General features: G+C 36.4%; 1 protein-coding gene across 2 annotated transcripts in view; it reads right to left on the reverse strand.

Moving 5' to 3' along the window:
• Nucleotides 1-20,425, reverse strand: part of LOC150106701 (uncharacterized) — a 568,467-nt gene that overhangs the window by 368,317 nt on the left and 179,725 nt on the right. For both annotated transcript variants that reach the window (XM_090393288.1, XM_090393289.1), the window contains exon 5: nucleotides 581-680. In XM_090393288.1, the coding sequence (XP_090249414.1) occupies nucleotides 581-680 (100 nt within the window). The remainder of the gene's footprint in view (nucleotides 1-580; nucleotides 681-20,425) is intronic.

A 20,425-nucleotide genomic window follows, 5' to 3' on the forward strand; every position in this document is an offset into this window, starting at 1 on the left:
TTTTTTTTTCTGCAGTGCTCATCATTCTGGTACTCCAATTCTCCTTCCTTACTTACTACAGTGGTCAGTTTCTTACCTTTCTTATACTCCTAATGTATTTACTTTCCCACTGCTTTATATCATCCCCTTTTCCATGGCAATACCTATTTGATCTCCTTAATCCTTGATTTCATTCCAAGCCTATTTCTTGTCTCATTCTAGATATATAATTTGTCACCACTATTATCAAATATTTCTTAATCAACTGTTATGCACTACTGATATTTCTTTTTTAAAAGTTCTCCATCCATGGTATAGTCCTAAGCTACCTTTTAGGTCTATCATATAACTTGTAAAATTATATTTGTTTAAATGTAAGCGCCACTTTTGATCTGAAAATGTAGATGATATTTTTCATGAAACGTATTAGGAAAGAGAAAAAAAAATTTTTTTTTTCATTACAGTATTGAACATGATATTATCATATTTCAACAAAAATTTTTACATCATCATTATCATTCAAAAAATCTTTGCACAGTAAACAATGTTTTATCTAATATTGTAAATACAGCATTATCATAAAAAAAAAAAAAAATCTTACAGTGTGCAACAAAGGTCCTAATGCAAGAGCACTGTCAACACATCGTCCTACAATAACCACATCGGCGCCTTTATCCAAAGCATTAGCAATAGGCCCGGCACTAGAAAAAAAAAATAGTAAAAAATTACCTCCAAGAAATTGAAATAAATTTCAATGCCATTTTACTTATTAATTGCTCTTTATTAAGAAAAATAAAAGTAAATATTTATAAGAACTGTGGCCCAAGTAATAACACAATGGAAAACATATTTTTAATTTATCAAGTTAAAATACCTTCCTTGTTTCATTACCCATATTAGCATCATGAGAATAAATATTCAATTAATAGAATTCATTGCATAGAATGTATAGAAGAAATGGTGTGCAATATTTTCATGTATGGGAAAATATTTTCATATTTTCTAAACATGTCTTGATAACTGCATGAAAATGTGGACATATGTATTAAATTAAGAGGTAGTAATTATGAGTGTAAGGACATACAAACAATGAGACCAAAAATTATAATAATTTTGGGATGACCCAAGAACTGACAAGAATAATTTGTTGAGAAAGAAGTGAAAACTCTAGAAATATAGTGAAAATTTGGAATCAAGGAGTTGAGTTGCCTCTTTCAGGTGAGATGTTTTAAGAGTTATCAGAATATTCATCAGGCTGGTGGTTTGCCATAATGTGTATGCACTAATCCCAGAAGCATCAGGAATAAAGAGAAAGAGTTCAAAGCACTGTCAGATGTAATGGAAGCAAAAGATTACTGGTATTCGTGAGACCTGGATGACAGGTAAGGATTGTTACAGGAATACAATGGAATAGGTTCAGTATTATCAAGGAGGACAGACAAGATATGATGGGCATGAGAGTATTACTAATAATTGCAGAGGAGTTAAATCCAATGAGAGTAGAAATTTTGGTGATGGTGATGATAGCATAAACAATACAAGCTGTTCGGTGTGAGATAGAGGTTAATAGGACAAAATACATAACTGCATACTGCTATAGATCAAGGGGGGGGGGGTCATCTAAAGAGGACTGTGAAATGCATAGAGAGAGAAATGTTATAGATATAAGGAAGGCTATCATTATGGATGATTTCAACTATTATGGATATAGACTGGAGGGAGGAAAGAACATGCAAGATGAGGGAAACAAAATTTATAGAATTACTTAGAGGAAAACCACATGACAGAAGAATGAGTAGTGCATGGGAAGTGATTAAAGTATTTCTGAAAGAAGTTATTTCTGAAAGCATCCTTAGAGTTAAGAAAATCAATTGAATGGGAGGTAAATGAATGAATAAGCCTTTATTAGTATTATTATTATACAGGTATCTCCGTTAAGTCAAAAGACTCATCATATGAGACCATACTAACTATTATTTATTTACACAATACTTATCATACCCTTCCTTAAACTTGTTCACTGTTGGTTACTCACAACTACCTCAAACAACCCATTCCACTCATTCAAAATTCTTCAGCCAAGGAACATAGTCTGCACACCCTTACTAACTACTTTTACACAACTTCCCTTGTGCTCACCCACTACTCATGTATTGAAAAATTTATTTGGAATCCATTTGGTAACTTATAAGTCTCTATAATATCCCCTCTCCTTTGTCTGTCAACCAAACTATCCAACCCACACACCCTCGATCTACCCTCAAAGAATTCCACAAACATGTCATCAGTTTGGTTGCTCATCTCTGAATCCTCTCCAACACCTCCAGAAGAAACCTAGGAGACCAAATCTGTGCACAGTAGTAGTGCACAAATTTGTGAATCATCCAGATCATTCTGCATTGCTTAAACCTTGGTAACACTTCTGGGTCTGGCTCCCACTAATGAGACTTCAACAAAGGTCGAAACTGTTTGGGTAGTGACCCTTCCCATAAAACATAGCATTGTACGTGTCAGTAAGGATATGTGCTTTGCATTATGGAATACTAAGGCAAGTGATGTGAAGTCATTAGCCTCTCTATTAGCCTTATGAGTTGCCCAGTCATGAAGTTACTTGACAGGCAAACTTTGTTTGCTTACACTTGGATAAAGGATTAAACCAAGAAAATTACTTGGCATCTTTAATTTATAGTATAACCGAGTAGAAACTTTCAACATCAATACTGTAATATCTCAGTAATAAAGCAACAATTTTCACTTGTTAACTTTTCTTTCTCACTTCTTCAAACAGTTTTTCATATCCTCTCTCATATATTTATCACTACTTAACTCCTTAGTTTCAACAAGTACTCCCATCTCTTTTCTGTTCCGTTTCACTATTAAATTTGTCACATCATTAATCCCCCCCCACACACAAACAAACAAGAAGCTTAAAGTAGTGACTCTGCTGGGAAGTGAATTTCACAATCAAATTGCTTGCCATATGACTTCTTTTTTCTTATATTATACTTGACTTACCTTGTTGTTATTATTATTATTAGTGCTTTCCTTCATTTTCTTCTTCTTCTGATTATTTTTCTTATCCAATGTTTCTTGATTTTTTTTTCTAATTCTCTGGTTGATTGTGTAGTAATATTCTTTAACTGTAATACCTCAAATGTCAGGTTATCCTTGTTTATATTTTCAACATCAATGCTACAAAGCTTCTTATCAAAAGGCAAGGGTTCTCTTCACTGGCAGCTATGTTACATTGTACTTTGGACACTGTTATGAGTTTTTGATGCCATTTTTACGACTATCTTAAAACTAGCAATATTTCTATAATCATACTGCTAAACTACTAAATACAATAAATCCACTAAAAAAAAACTACAATAATATACTAAAGATACACCATTTAATCTAAGAAAACATTCAGTAAATGAAAAAATCACCAGTCTTACAGGAGACTTTGTAATATCTATATTTGAGATAGCCTCAAACCAGATTTGTCTGATAAGAATTTCTGCAAGCTCGCTTTAATAGACTAATCCTATGGGCAAATGTTAATGAATGCTAGTTTCACATTTCCAGTAGCAAAGCTATGCATTCTGGATTGAGGATATGACAGCAAAGTATTATACAAGAGAGAGGGGGGATACCCAAAAATAACAACTGGAATCTGAACTTGGCATGTGTGTGCATTTTCTAGTTACGGGTGAATGATGCTACTAGGCATTGTGAATGTGCAGTTTTCCGTGCTGGTCTTGCAAGTGACATTATCCTGTGTGAACTGGTTCATTGTTCTGGCTGCTTTTTTGTTAGTGTTTACAAGCAAGTTTGGCAATTTTGTGATGGCTAACCACAAGGAATAGAGAGTGTGCATGAAATTTTGTTTTCTTTTGGATAAAACTACAGCTGAAACTACTGTTATGTTTTGGCAGGCCTTTAAAGATGATGCTTTAGATAAAACACAGGCCTATGAGTGGTTTTCCCATTTCAAAAATGGGGACAAGTCAGTTGAAGACCAACCACGATCTGGCCAACCTTTGACAAGCAGAAATGATGAAAACCTTTCAAAATCTTGAGAGGACTGTGTGATAGTGTACAATGAAAATGGCCAAAAATATGAAGTAACAGAGACTGTTACTGCACCATGACAATGTGCAGTAACAGTTCTTGACGAAAAACAACATGGCAGTTGTTCCCCACCCTCTATGTGACTTTTTTTTAAAAATGTCCACTGATAAAGAAAACAAAGAAAGGGCAGTGATTCATTCCTGTGGAAAAAGTGAAAGAAAAGTCACTTCAGGCCATAAACAGTATTCCAGTTAAATTTCACAATTCTGGAATTCCACAATTCCAGAACTGTTCCCAGCTGTGGAAAAAACATTGGGACATGAAGAGTATTTTGAAGTAGACTAAAATATGGTATTATAAAAATAATAATTCCAGTTATTTTTGGGTACCCCTTTGTATTAACAGGAATTTGCTGTAGGTAGTGAATACTGAATGAGGCTAGACACTTGGGAAGGAGGGGGGGGGGATACAGTGGACAGAAAATTAAAGTTTGGAGCCACATTGTTAAGACTAACCCACACATAGCACTGTTATGTCACAGGTCTTGGGACCTCATCCATGCGGTCTGATAAAACATTCGTAATGCTTGAAAAGAACCCTAACTTGAAAGAAAAATAAAGGAGAAAAGCAAAGTTATTCTCCTACTTTAAACGGCTTGTTAAATCCCACCATAACTGGACTGCTGTGGACAGCACAGATGTGGTCTGAAGATGGGGACAGTTGAAAAGATCCAGCAGTTGGCCAATATAATAAATGACCTATGGATATGAATAAACAATGGAATTGTATACACAAGATCAGAGTGATGTGGTCTTAAAAGTTTGAAACATAGATACAGGAGATATGTGACAGCAATACAAGTCAGTAAAAGGAGGGAGGGATCATCATGCAATAGAAGATACAAATGAGATTTTGCTGCTTATGACAGGTGGGTGGGAAGTAGAACTCAAGGTTATCTTTATGTGTGCTGGCTAGTTCTTTGCATGGCATGTGGGTGTGGCAGGTGATACCATTAGATGTTGTGAATATATGCTTGATTAATGCATTTAAAGAGAGATAGATATGAATATGTATTTTGATTATGAGTAACTAAAAAAGACCTTTATCTGATGAGTAATGACTAAGGGACTTGTACACGAGTGATTACTTATAACATAGAATGTATGTATTATAAATGTTTTATACAGAGTACACAAAGCACAGAAAATTTAAATTCACTAAAATAAATACTAAAATTTTTTAAAGAAATATTTGGTAGGTCAGAAATGAAAGATGTTAAGTCTTCAAATACTAAAAAAAACTGATGAGTCTACAAACAAGGTAGTCCATATTTTTATTATTCTTATTTATTGAATGATCGGCCTTCATGAAGAGAAAAAAAAAAATTACCATTAAGTCCACGGTTCTTATAATGTGACAGTTGCAACCCTCACCTTTTGTAAAGAGGAGGAAGGAAGAACAATATCTACAAATTTCTTACTAATATTGTAGTAAGTAATATTACAATAGTAGCACATGTGACAGCTAGCCAACCTATCTATAAAAAAATTTGAACTGCCAAATGTACATATAAACCTTAAATTTGTATTAATGCATATTTGTAAATTTTAAAAATTTACAAATATGCATATAGGGGCACACTTGTCTTGCATGCCCAGTATTAAATTTTTGAGAATTTTGAGAACCATTTGTTAAACTGGCAATTGCATAAACTGTACAACAGTACACACTTCAATCCACAATGGCTAGCAGCACTGATCTGGCAAAGAGATTGGCTAACATCAATTTTTTGCAAGACCCAGCTTTATTATTATTACACCCTCCATGGAGTTGCAGATTCATTGTGGGAGAGTCTTTCAACTGACAACATATTTATCATGCCTAATCTTAAAATCCTGATCAGCTATATCTAATGTCAATTATGAGGAATGCTCAGGAACAACTATTTCTGTTAAACTTACAATAACATGAACAATAGCTGCTCAACAACCTTTAAAAGGATGATGGGATTAATTCATCTTAATTTACCTCAGTTATGTGGAACAACTTTTCTCATTAAATATTTTCCAAACACTACAGTCACCAGCAATTCACAAAAACACCAACAAATTACTTTTCTCTTGACAACCATTCATACATGCTACTGAGTTGCTATAGATTTGCAGCCTCTTATGTGTAGGAGTGATATGAAATAAAAGAAAAGAGGAGGTAAATGAAGGATTGTAAATTTTTTTTTTATCCAGAGTGGTGGGTGAGTGGAGGCATTACCAGAATGTGATGTGATTATATTTAAGGTTTAGTATGATATATGTATGGCTAACTGGATGAAACCTGAAAAATGAGGTTTCATGGAATGACTGTCAGAGATGGTTGTGACTGCTTTCAGTGAAATTCTCAGTGAATGAGTTTAAGGAGTGTTATGATACTGTAGTTATAGTGTGAATAACTGCTAGTGTGTTAATAATGGATTCTCACGATGAGTTTTTTGACTCCATGGAAATACCTCTATAATAATAATAATAATAATAAATTTTGAACTGCCAAATGTATATAGAAACCTTACAAAGAACTCAAAAATTTACGAATATTAAAAATTTATAAATTTGTAAATTTACAAATTTACAAACCTGGCTTTCATGCCAAGTGTTAAATTTTCGAGAATTTTGAAAACCATTTGTTAAACTGACAATTGCATAAACTGTACAGCAGAACACACTTCAATCCACAAGGGCAAGCAGCACACTGATCTGGCAAAGAGGTTGGCTAACATCAAATTTTTGCAAGACCCTGCTTTAATATTATTATTACACCCTCCAAGGAGTTGCAGACTCATTGTGGGAGGGTCTTTCAACTGACAATATATTTATCAGGCCTAACCTTAAAATCCTGAACACTCCTTGCATTAACAACATATTCTGGTAATGTGTTCCATTCACTGACAATTCTCCATGTAAAATATATACTCCTCACACCCTTCTTTGCCACACTCTTACATAACTTCCAGGGATGGCCTCTGGTTCTTCTCCTCTCATCTTTTACTCTTTTTAAATCCCCTCTGGAATAATCTGATAAAATCCTCTCACTAATGTAAACATCTCTATCATTCCACCTCTTTTCCTCCTATCCACCAAACTCTGCGATCTTTCACCATAGCCAACATTCCATAGTCCTGATATTGTCTTAGTCACTCGTCTCTGGAACCTCTCGAATGTTTCCACATCGCACTGAAAAACAGGTAACCAAATCTAACCATAATAGTCCAAGTGTGGTCTGACCACTGCTTTATACAGTGTCACGACCACCTCCTATCTCTACATGTTACAGTACTTCTTATCGTAGCAACATTACAACGTGCAGTCTTTGCTACACTTGCAATGTACCCTCTAAACTTCGGTCCTATCAACCATCATAATTACAAATCACAAATCTCATCCACGTACAGCACCATCAATATAGTACATAGGCTTATATTTCTACACTCCAAAATGTAACACCTTGCACTTACTAATATTAAAACTACTGTACCATTCCTTTGTCCAAGTCAAAAGCCTATTCAAATCTTCCTGAAGGGAATTAACATCAGCAGTGCTACTTATAATTCTCCCAACTCTGCATCATCAGCAAACAACTGAAGATCCCAGTCAATCCACATAATATATCATTTACAAACAAGTTGTAAGAAGAACAGAACCCTGGGATATGCCACTGGTTACCCTCTGAGACACTACTCCATCATACACCACTTGCTGGTATTATGCAGAGAGCCAATCTCTAAACCATCTAACCAATATACTATCTATTCCCATCCTCTGCAGCTTGTACACCAACTTTGCAAAAGTCCAAGAATATCACTGTATATGATATTCCATTATCTAACACACTTGTTACCTTATTATAAAATGCAAGTAAATTGCTAAAGCAGGAGAAATCCTTTAGAAATCCATGCTGACCATCATAAAGAATGTTATGTCCATCAACCCAATCCTGTATTATATTCCTAACCAATCTCTCCAAACACCTTGACTAAAACTGCAGTTATTGAGAGGTCTATAATTGGAAACTTGTGTACTAGAACCATGTTTGTGGAGTGGTACCATTTTGTCTTCTTTCCACTCCTTAGAAACCCTAGCCACTACAAGACTTGCATTAAATAACCAGGTTAAGGGTATAGCTAACTGTTGTGCATATTCCTTAAGAAGGTGATATGTTATCAATTCCCACAGCCTTATTAACAGCTAACCCAATCAACAGCTGATACACCTCTGATTCTTTCACTTTCAATTCTCCTAATACTTGCCTTCATTCTATATATTGCACCATATCATTTACACCAGTATGATATACACTGATAAAGTACAAGTTCAATAATTCCACTATATCCCTTGCAACTGTTATTCTGCCGCCATGACTATCCATCAGTGTCAAAATGCCATAATTATTCTTTCTCTTGCTTGCCTTAACTTTGGCCTGACCACCCAATCCCCCTCTTACACTGCACCTTTTCTTTCTTTACCATGCTTGTCACTTTCTTAGCCTGAACTTCATGGATCCAATCAACACCAACTCTCTTGTACCTCCTGCACAGCTTTTTCTTTTCCAACACAGCTTGATCGATTTCACTGTTCATACATTTCACTCCTACTTTATTTACTTGCTTAACCCTTGGTATGAAGTTATACATTATTTGTGTCAGATACTTCCTTATGAATTTCCATGCGCTGTCAACATCTTTTCTGCACAGCTTATCTACCTAACCTATTGATGCTAATTGACTACAGTGCTTCCCATTATCACTTGCTTTATACTTCCACATATATTCGTTTTTGGCAGTAACCTTTTCTTGTTTCACCACTTTCCAAACAAGTACTTCATGAGCACTCTCGCCAACTGGTGGCAGTATTAATAACTCACTAACAGCTACATCTTGGGAAGTTATCACCAAATTCAAAACATTAAAACCCCTAGTTGCTTCAGTCGCATATTGCTTAAGATATTTATCTCTCAGAAATTCAACAACTCACTCTCCATGTTTACACATGCTATCTCCTCCTTCCATTCTATATAATTAAAGTCTCCCATCAGGATCACCTACTTTTAACATGCCAAACCTATTTGCCTAAACATTTCACAATCAGTATTCTCTGCATTCCATGGCCTATAACATCATCCTATCAGATATACTAACTAGTTAATTTCAACTTCACACTACACAGATTAATAGATCCCCCCCCCCTCCTTCTCTTTTCACCTTCTTATCCTTATACATTTCACAATCAGTATTCTCTACATTCCATGGCTTATAACATCATCCTATCAGATATACTAACTAGTTAATTTCAACTTCACACCACACAGAATAATAGCATTCCCCACATCTTCTCTTTTCACCTTCATATATCCTACTATTTCTATTCCTGACATCACATCCTCCTCATACAACCAACTTTCACTTATATCAATTATCTCTGGGCTTACTGATACTCAATTAATGCAACAAACTCAGATTTTGTATTTCAAATTTCAAACATAACCATCCCTTTGTCTTTGAGACCATTCTGACCACTCCTATTTCTCTGATCCTGACTGTGATTTCCATTCAAACCCATCTCATCCTTAACTTGCATTCGATCCACTCCATTAATGATAGACATTTGAAAGAATTATCATTACTTTCAAATGCACTCCAGTCAAGATAAACTAACATTCTGAAAAAATTAATCAAATTCATAATAAGAGCTGTGGAAAATTTAAAAGCTGATAATAATAAAAAAAGCATGAGTCTCAATTTGAAGATTTCATTAAATAAGGTACATTTAAAGATGAGTTTCTAATGGCTCTTATGACATAATAAAGTTTATTACACACACACACACACACACACTGTACAAGAAAAAAAAAATTATTATTGTAAATATTTCGACCAGAAACAACTGGTTATCATCATTGCTTTAGCATAATCACCACAAGGTGAAGCTAGAACAAAGAATGATAATCCTATTTGCAGGGCTGAGGTATGTGCTGGAATGCCACCTTGCAGGTGGTTACAAAATAAAATAAAATTACAATTGAAGCGAAAATTAAACTTAAGTGATGTAAAATAAAGTTAAATTTAGATAATGAATTGAATGATATAGCATTGTATTAAAAAAAAGAAGAAGAAGAAGAGAGCGAGATGCACTATTGCTTGCCATTTATGAGAGTCTCATCTTCAAATTACAAGTGATAGTGCATTTCCTTTCCCTTTTTTTTTTTTTTTAAATGGATTGTAGCTGATGGTAGTGACCATGAAATGTATAATCAAATTAGCCAAGCAAATAAGAAAAGAGTGATCGTTATTGGAGATTTAAATTATGGCAACATAGAATGGGATTATGAGATAGCAACTGGAAGTAAAGAAAATGAGTGTGTTGAGTTTTTGAGGGACAACTACCTCAGGCAGTATGTAACAGAGGATGCACAGAGATTGAGGGGTCTTGGATTTGATCATCTCATCAGAGTATGTAATTATAAATGAGGTGTCAAATCACCCTCCAGTAGGTGAGAGTGACCATGAAGTGACTACCTGGGTGGTTGCCAGCAGTGCGAGGACCTCTGTGACAAAAGCATATATATGGACCTACAAGGCTGGTGATTATGAGGAGCTCAAGAGACAGTTTGCAGGTGTAGCATGGAATGAGGAGTTAGCTGGGAAGGAGATCAATGTAGCTTGGGGGATATTCAAGAACTGTCTAGTAGAAGCAATGTCTAAATGTATTCCAAGGGTCAGAAAGTTAAATAAGGTAGGTATGAAATGGATGAACAAAGAGATTAAGTATGAGATACAGAGGAAAAAGGCATTATGGAGGCAGCATAAGAAGAGTGGTAAAAATCAGTTCCATGAGTATTACAAAGTACAGGTAAGGAGGGTGACTTGGTTGGTAAGGATAGCAAAAGTAAAGTATAAGCAGCAGTTACCTAATGAAGCCAAAAAGAATCCTAGGGAATTCTTTCGATATATGTAGCCAGCTAAAAAAAGAATGATTATGGAACGATGACAATGATTAGAGAAAATGGTATAAGAACAACTGCTGCAGAGGATATAGTTGATATACTTAATGAGCAGTTCATAAAGGTCTTTGATTCTTGTGAATGTGACAACATGAAGAGTTTAAGAGCAGTTGATGAGGAGGAGACTGATGGGGAATTGAGCAAACTTAATGTTAATAAGGCTGTGGGACTTGATAATATATCACCATGTATTTTGAAGGAATATGCCAGGGAGTTGGCATCTGCCTTGACATTTGTTAATTATGGGTCTTGCAGTAGGTCAAGTTCCAAAGGAGTGGAAGGAGGACAAGATTGTGTCACTTCATAAGGGATAGACCTCAAGCATCAAATTCATATCATTGTGAGTTGTGGTTAATTTTGTAGTTACAATATTGGAGAGGCTAGTGAGAACTAGAACTTGGTTGACAACAATGGTATTATATTTGATGGAAAGCATGGATTTGATAAAGTGAGATCATGCATTAGTAATTTATTTACTTATTACAAAAGGTGACAGCTTCATTGGACAGAGGAAAGGGATACACAATAGCATACTTAGATTTTGCAAAGGCTTTTGACAGCTTACCGCATGATAAGTTGTAATTAAACTAAAGCAGATGCAGTTGGATATTAGATTATTGCATTGGATCAGAGGTTGGATATTTGATAGGTATCAGCAAGTTGTGTATGAGGAAGCAATATTCTGGAAGAGGAAAGTCAATATTCTGGAAGAGGAAAGTCAATAGTGGCGTACCTCAAGGGTACGTGTGTAGAGGCTTAAGTGCTGTGAGGAGCCTCCAACATGATGTACCTCAAGGGTGTGTTTTAGGGCCATTGGTGTTTAACATGTATGTTAATGATATTGGTGAGGATTTGGATGGGGATATTCAGCTGTTTGCAGATGATGCAAAGTAGAAACGAACTATGAAGAATAGAGCAGTTTGTGGAGAAGATTTGAATAGACTGGGTGAATGGATGGGCACTGGAGTGGGGATGTGAGTTCAATGTTGCAAAATATAAGGTTTTAAATTTTGGGAAACAAAGATGGGATGTAGAATTTGCGCTTGGTGGGGATATATTGTTGGAGGTGGAGGAAATAAAAGATCTTGGGGTGACAGGATAAGGATCTGAAATTTAGGGGACACATTGCAAAAATTGAGGACAACACAAAGAATTCTGGGAATGATGCAGAGGACACTGACTTGTAAAAGTAAGGAGATTCTTGTTCCATTGTATAGGGCTTTGATTAGGCCACACAGATTTGGTCACCTGGTTTTCAAAAGGATGAAGAGATGTTGGAAAGGTTCTAGAGGCAACTGACTAAGGCAGTTTCTGATCTCTGAAATGTCAAATATGAGGAAAGGTTGAGAAGATGCAATCTACAGAGTCTAGGAGGAAGAGCGGGTGATATGATAGAGAGGCCTACAAGTTAGTAAGGGGTTGTTATAGGATCAATGTTGAAGAAGTTTTACATAAAATGGTGGGAGATCATGGAGAAAAGAGGTCATCCCTGGAAGCTGTATAAGGAGGGTGTGAACAAGGGAGTGAGAAGTAGGTTTTTTGTATGCAGAGTTATGAATTATTGGAATGCCTTGCCTGAGAGTGTAGTGTATGCAGGGAATTTGAGTGTGATGAACTGTGTGTATAACAAAAGGACCTCCTAGACGAGTCTCTAACTCCACGGGATCCGGAAAGTAATCAATTATTTTTAATAGGTCATTTTTAGCCGATTGTTTTTTCTTAAATAACACATAAATTATTAAATTTGATTTTTATTTAAATATTAGCATTACTTTTCTATTTAAAAAATCTGTTTTTTTTTTAAATTTTAGATTATTTTTTTTAATATGGCGAACTTTAAAGTTGAAGAGCACCATTTACGTCATTGTATGCTGTTTCTGTTTCACTAAGGAAAGAATGTTACCGAGGCTACCAAAATCATTTGCTCAACTTATGGAGACATATTGAAGGTTAAAAAATGTCAGTGATGGTTTAGGAGATTTGCAGAAAAAAATTTTGATCTCTCTGATCGTCCTCGATCTGGAAGACAAGACCTCTTTCTCTAGATGACAATGCTCTTAAGACTCTCGTTGAATCAGATCCAAAACAAACCATACAAGAATTAGCAGAGAAACTTAATTCATCATGGTGAACTGTCCAAGAGCACTTACATAAGAGTGGCAAGGTTCATAAACAGGGTGTATGGGTACCGCATGAACTGTCAGAAAACAATAAAGCACAGAGACGGGTGCTTTGCAATTCATTGTTGACCAGCCAACAAAATGAAAACGAGTCTTAACTGGTGACGAAAAATGGGTGCTGTATAAGAATAATAAACACAAAAAACAGTGGCTTTCTCCAAATCAAACTCCAATTCCAACACCTAAAGATGGACTTCATCCACAAAAGGTTCTATTTTGCGTTTGGTGGGATTCGTGGAATTATTCATTATGAACTCATGGAACAAGGTAAGACTATCACAGCAGCCATCTACTGTGAACAATTAGAGCGACTACATCAAGCATTGTTAATCAAACGTCCTGCGCTTGTCAATCGAAAAGGGGTAATTTTGCAGCAAGATAATGCAAAACCACATTCTGCTAGAATGACTTAAGAAAAAATTAGGCAGTTAGGATGGGAACTTCTACCACATCCTCCATATTCGCTGGATATTATTGTCCTAGTGACTATCACTTATTCAGGTCCTTAGAACACAGCATAAGAAATAAAACCTTCCGTTCGCAAGATGATGTCCAAAGGAGTTTGATATCATTTTTTGCCTCCAAAGAAAAAATATTTTTCAAAAAAAGGAATTCTAAACTTAGTAGATCATTGGAATAAGGTTATAATTAACGATGGTGATTACAGAATTGAATAATATTAATTTGTTCTTTAATAAAATTTATGTTAAAAATGTAGTTCAAAAAATTTATTACTTTCTGGTCCCCCTTATAATATCTAATTTTATTTCAAATCACATAATTTTAATCTTGGCTTTAATTTAAATCCTATTTTATTTTGTAAACCCCTCTCCCCCAAGGTGGCAGGTAGCTCAGCTCTGCAAACAGGATTAACATTCTTTATTCTAGCTTCACGTTGTGATTATGCTGATGCAGTGCTGATGACCTGTCAGTTTCTGGTCAATATATTTGCAATAATAAAAATTAATGATAAAAAATTATTTATTCTAATAATAAATGTGTCTAATAAATGTTGAAAGATATTCCATTTAATAAAAATAACAAATTCAGTGTTCTTCCTAGAAATATGTTACTAGAAAATATAATTCAATGCAGGAATTTACATCCTTACTGAGAGTTAAACTTAAGCCTTTACATGTTAAAACAACCAGAATATATTGAGCACCAAATATTCACAAACAAGTACCCCCCCCCCTGCACCCAACTGTCAGTAGTATAAACAGTCCCACATACAACCTAGCTAAACATTTAGCTAAATTTCTTGCCCCCCCCCTCACCAATAATTCTTCCTCCTTCGTTAAAAATTCTGTTCACCTAAAAAGTATATTAGAAAACTGTATGCTAAGTAGTTCAGACATAATGATTAGTTTTGATGTTACTTCACTATTTACCAATGTACCATTAACTGAAACCCTTGATTTGCTAAAGTCACATTTTCCTCTCCAGATATATCTAAATTATTTAAATTATAATACATTTAGGTTATTTTGCATGGAAAGGGAAGATATACCAATAACTAGATGGGACAGCAATGAGGTCCCCCCCCCTTTCTCCTCCTTTAGCAAATTTCTACATAGAACACTTAGAAAACCAGCTTTGAATACAGCCACTCTCAAACCAGTGGTTTGGCTGTTGATGATGTGTTTACTATTTGGCCACATGTCCACACATTAGATACATTTTTAATGCAGTTAAATAGCTATCACCCTAAAATCCATTTCACAATGTAACAGGAAACAAATGACTGTCTGCCCTTCCTAGATACACTAATCACATAGCTTCCTGATGGTTCATTATCTTTTTCTGTTTATAGAAAACCTACATATACAGGAAAATATCTACAAATATTCACACCATCATCCAGCTCAATAATATGGTATGCCAAAAACACTAACTCAGAGAGCCAGAGCTATCTGTTCCAATGACAATAATCTTACCTCTGAACTCACTTGATTCACACACTTTCTTAGACAATGACTACAATCCCCATAGAATAGAAAAAACACGAAATGCTTGCAGAAAACTCCCTCCATGACCCTATTACACAAGACTACAGCAAAAATTTACCATCTCATATATTCCAGGCACATCCAAAAAGATATCTAGAGTGCTTAATAAATATCCGCTATGCACCTCATTTAAACCATATGTCAAATTGGCAATTCTCATCCATTTACCTAAGGATAAACTCTCTTCTTTATAACATCCAAGAGTATATGAAGTGCCCTGTTTTTGTGACCTGGCTTACTATGTACAGAGAGGAAGAACTGCTGACATCTGCCTTGGAGAACATAATACATTTGGCACTTAGTCAGAGAGACTGTTTTTGGAATCAGTAGCAGCTTTAAAATATATTCCAAACCTCAACAGGTATGGTTATATCAATTTATCAAAAATCTGGGAAACATTTTAAGATCAAATTAATACTTGTTTTCTCTCTCTTTATCCAATAATAATGGCACCAATTAGAACTTTAGTTCCTTGTGTTGTCTGCTACAATTTTTTTTTAAAATGAGTCCCACTGTTGTCATTTCATGTACTCTGAAGATGCTAGATATAATGCCAATGACATATCAGCTAATAAGATAATAAATAGTAATTATTTTCTTATTATTCTGTGTTGTGAATCAATACTATTAAATAAACTAGTATGTACTGCCAACATATAAGCCTTTTTACTCGTTCAGTAGCTGAAAGTGGAAGAGTTTGCAGTTCAATGAATGTAACATGTATGAGGATACTTTAACAACAGATCATATTTTTACACTCATTGGTGATAAATTTATTGAGAAAAGAGTTAATGAATTGGAATGCAATTCCATTTGTCAAATCATGGTTGGATCACAACCACTGACTATTGACACAGGGGCACAACTGGCTACATGGAAATTACAATAAAAAAATATACATAATATATTATTGCCCCAATTTTTTTTTTTTTTTTTCAAATTATTGTAAATCAGTAAAACTTACAATAACTATATAAGTACACACATATTCTTGGTCTTTTATTTTTATTTGGCTTATTTGTTTTTAGTCTGCTGATTGTTAAAAATTTACCAGCAGATACCATTGTACATATAAATCTTTTAAAGATGTAATTTAATCCATGTTTTTACATGCTTTTATCCAATCAAGAGAAGAAATATTGCTTGCTTGCATTGGGAATTGCACTGCCCTTGGTATAATTTGCTACTATGGCATACACGATCCTAAGCAGTGCATGAAGTTTTTTAAGCAGAACATATGAATTGCCACAAAGATCTATCCTTGTTCCAGTTCTATTCAGCCTGTACATGACATCCCTCTAACAGTAAGTCGAAAGTTTACCTATGCTGACAACATACCAACAGCTACCCATGACAATACCTTTCATGGCTTTAAGAAAACACTGAGGAAAAATCTGAGTTCACTGAAAAACTACTTTGAAATCTAGATTACCATGATGCACATAGAAAACTAAAACTAAAATAAACTTCTGCAACAGGACTTTAATCCATGAAAGTAATCCTTGATATCTTGGTGTCACACTTGAAGGAGGCCTAACATATTGAAAACATTTGAAAAAAACTAAGTTAAAGATATCTGCCAGAAATGTCATAAGCTCACAGACACAACTTGGATTGTCATGCTTTGACTCTTAGAACAGTAGCCCTGGCTTTAGTCTTCCAAGTGGCAGAGTACTGTACTCCAGTTTGGAGCCAAAATCATCCCATTACTTTGTGAACACATAGCTCAACATAACAATGAGAATCATCTCTAGTACCTAAGTCAACTCTTCTCTCATGTTTGCCTGTTCTTTCCCATTTCACTCCTCCATGCTTCGGAGGAGAAGAAGCTGCTATTAAAAAAATAAATAAAATCAGAAATAACATCAACCATCCTAGGTTGATGTTATTTGTGATTTTATTTATTCATGAAGCACATAGAAAACTAAAACTAAAATAAGCTTCTGCAACAGGACTTTAATCCATGAAAGTAATCCTTGATATCTTGGTGTCACACTTGAATGGGGCCATCTTCTTCTTCTTCTTCTTCTCCAACTTGTCCCACTTAAGTGGAGTCGCTGTTAATGATGAGTCTCCTCCACATCCTCCTGTCTTGGGCTGTCACCACATTCAAGATCCTCATCCTCAAGTCCTCTTCTACCAGCCCCACCCCCCTCCATCTCTTCTTTAGCCGCCCACGCTTCCTCCTTCCTTGCACATCCATCTGCATGACCTTTCTTCCCACATACTCGTCCTCCCTCCTCATCACATGACCAAACCATCTCAAACTTGACTCCTGTATTTTCGCTCCTAAGTTCGTAACTTTCACTGTTCCCCTCACATAGTCATTTCTCAGACGATCCTTTCTGATCACACCACACATCAATCTAAGCATTCTCATCTCTGCTACCTCCATCCTGCTGATGTTATTTTTCCTCAGGGCCATAGCATACATCATAGCTGGCCTCACTACTATCCTATAGATTTTGGCTTTCAGATTGATCGGCACCCTCTTATCGCATAGCACTCCAGCCATCTCTCTCCAGTTCCTCCAACTCGCTTGTATCCTGCATCCCACTTCCTTCTCAGCTCCTCCATCTTCTTCCACTGTTGAACCTAACTATCTAAAGTCCCTCACCTTCCTGATGTGACATTTCCTTCCAGCTCCAGATCTGTCTCCTGGTCGCCGTCCACTTTGCAATACATATACTCTGTCTTACTTCTGCTCAGTCTCATACCTCTCTCTTCCAGTACTTTTCTCCAACTTTCCAGTTTAGCTGCCACTTCTTCTCTTGAATCTACACACAACAAGATGACATCTGCATACATCATTGTGCAAGGCATGTCTTCTCTCACCTCCTCCATCACCACCTCCTTCACAATATTAAACAGAAACGGACTTAATGCTGATCCCTGATGCAAGCCAACTGTTACTTGAAAACTTTCTGTCTGTTCCAGACAGGTCTGAATTCTTGTCTTCACATTTCTGTACATCTCCTGCACCAACCTGGCATATTTGTCTGGTACCTTCTTCTCCCTCAGACACCTCCAGACTTCTTGCCTTGGCACTCTATCGTATGCTTTCTCCAGATCAATAAACACCAGATGTAGCTCTCGTTGTTTCTCTCGAAACTTTTTCATCATCTGCCGTAACCCAAAGATAGCATCTGTCGTTGATCTACCAGGCACGAAGCCAAATTCTTCCTTTGAAATCTCCACCTCCTTCCTCAATCTTCTATCAAGAACCCTTTCTTGGATTTTCATTGTGTGGAACATCAACTTTATTCCTCTGTAATTTTTAGTCTTGTGTATTCCCTTTACCCTTGTAGATGGGGACAATAGTGCTTTCCCTCCATTCCTCGGGTATATTTTCCTGTTGGCAAACTTTCATAAACAGGTCCCACAGCAGGTCAATTCTCTCTTCCCTAAGTGCCTTCCATGCCTCCACTGGAATCCTGTCTGGGCCCACCGATTTTCCATTCTTCATCCTTTTCATAGCCTCCTTCACTTCCACTCTACTGATGTTCTGCACCATCCCCTCAGAAGGCTGCCCATCTTCTCTGTGAGTCCTCGCATTTTCCTCATTCAAAAGTCCCTCAAAGTATATTCTCCATCTGTTTCTTATGTCCACATACCTCCATAATACTCTTCATTCAGTGTCATTGATCTGCCTCACATGTAAGATGTCCTTTGCTGCTTTATTTCTACATTTTGCTAGTTGGTAAATTTTTCTCTGTCCTTCCTTTGTTTCTAATTGATCATACAAATCTTGATATGCCATGGCCTTCGCCTGTGCCACAACTCTCTTGGCTTCTTGCTTTCTCTCTCTATACATTTCTCTGTCCTCTTCCACTCTTGATTCATTCCACTTCTGCTTAGCCTTCCTCTTAGCAGTCACTGTTTCTTGTACATTATTATTCTACTACCAACCCTCCCTCTGCTCTCTAATCTTTCCAGATGTCTCACCAAGCACCTCGATTGCACAGCTCAGGATTACTTTTGAATTATGTTTCCACCAATCTTGTACACTTTCTGGTCCATCCGAAATCCTCTCTAACACCCTCTCCCTAAAACGATTCCTCACACTCTCTTCTTTTAAGTGAAACCACTTAACTGTCTTCATACCATGGCTTCCAGAGGTTCTTATCTTCGATCTTATTTTAAAGTCTGTGCACAGCAGTCGGTGTTGCTGTGCCACTTGATCTGTTAGAATTACCTTACAATTTGTAACAAGCTTAAGATGTTTTCTTCTAGTCAAAATGTGAACTGTTGTTATCACTTCTAAATGTTATCAAATGTTCTTACCTCTTGTAGAAAAATGAGTTCACAATTGCCAGATCAAATGCTACTGCAAAGTCCACAATCTTCTTTCCTTCCTGGTTCATCATTCCAACTCCATGGCCACCATGCACCCTTTCCCAGTCTCTATTTTGTCTCCCTATATGTCTGTTCAAGTCTCCTCCGATAATCACCATCTCATTTTCTTCCGGTTCCCTCATTTCTTCATCTAACATGTTCCAGAACTCATCTTTCTCCTCTGCTGTACAGCCAACTTGCGGGCATATACACATAAGACGACCACTTGCTCTTCTCCAAGACCCAATTTCCTCACATGATCCTGTCATTCCTTCTACTCACTTCCAGTACTTCACCCTTCATTCTGCCACACACCACAATTCCGACACCATTTCTTCCCTCTTTATTCGCTCCAGAGTAGAACAATTTATATCCATCTCCCAGTTCCTTCACCTTTTCCTCCTTCCACCTTGTCTCCTGCACGCATAAAATATCCAACATTCTCTTCCTCATCATGTCTGCCACCTCTCTCCCCCCTTCCAGTCATGCTTCCAACATTCAGTCTACTCACTCGCAACATCCTCTCCACCCGCTGGGCTTGCTTTTTTAACCGCATCTGCCCTTGATATGGTAAGCCATCGTCCACTCCTCGCAGCTGTAGGGAGATGTGGCTGCGTGTCGCTTAAGGGGTATGCCCTAGCCCTTATATCACTTTCTCTTTGACTCATTAGATCATAGCTAGAGCTAGCAGTGAAGTTTTACGACCGGATGCCCTTCTTGACGTCAACCCTCACCATTTAATCAGGCTTTAGACCGGTACCTATTGAGGCTAGCTTGCCTCCTTCGTGGCTGCATAAGATGAAATGACTTAGCAAGATA

Source organism: Typopeltis vanoorti, chromosome 5 (genome assembly GCF_054136105.1).
Source record: "Typopeltis vanoorti isolate ZY-2024b chromosome 5, IOZ_Tvanoo_1.0, whole genome shotgun sequence".
NCBI classification, from domain to species: Eukaryota; Metazoa; Arthropoda; class Arachnida; order Uropygi; family Thelyphonidae; genus Typopeltis; species Typopeltis vanoorti.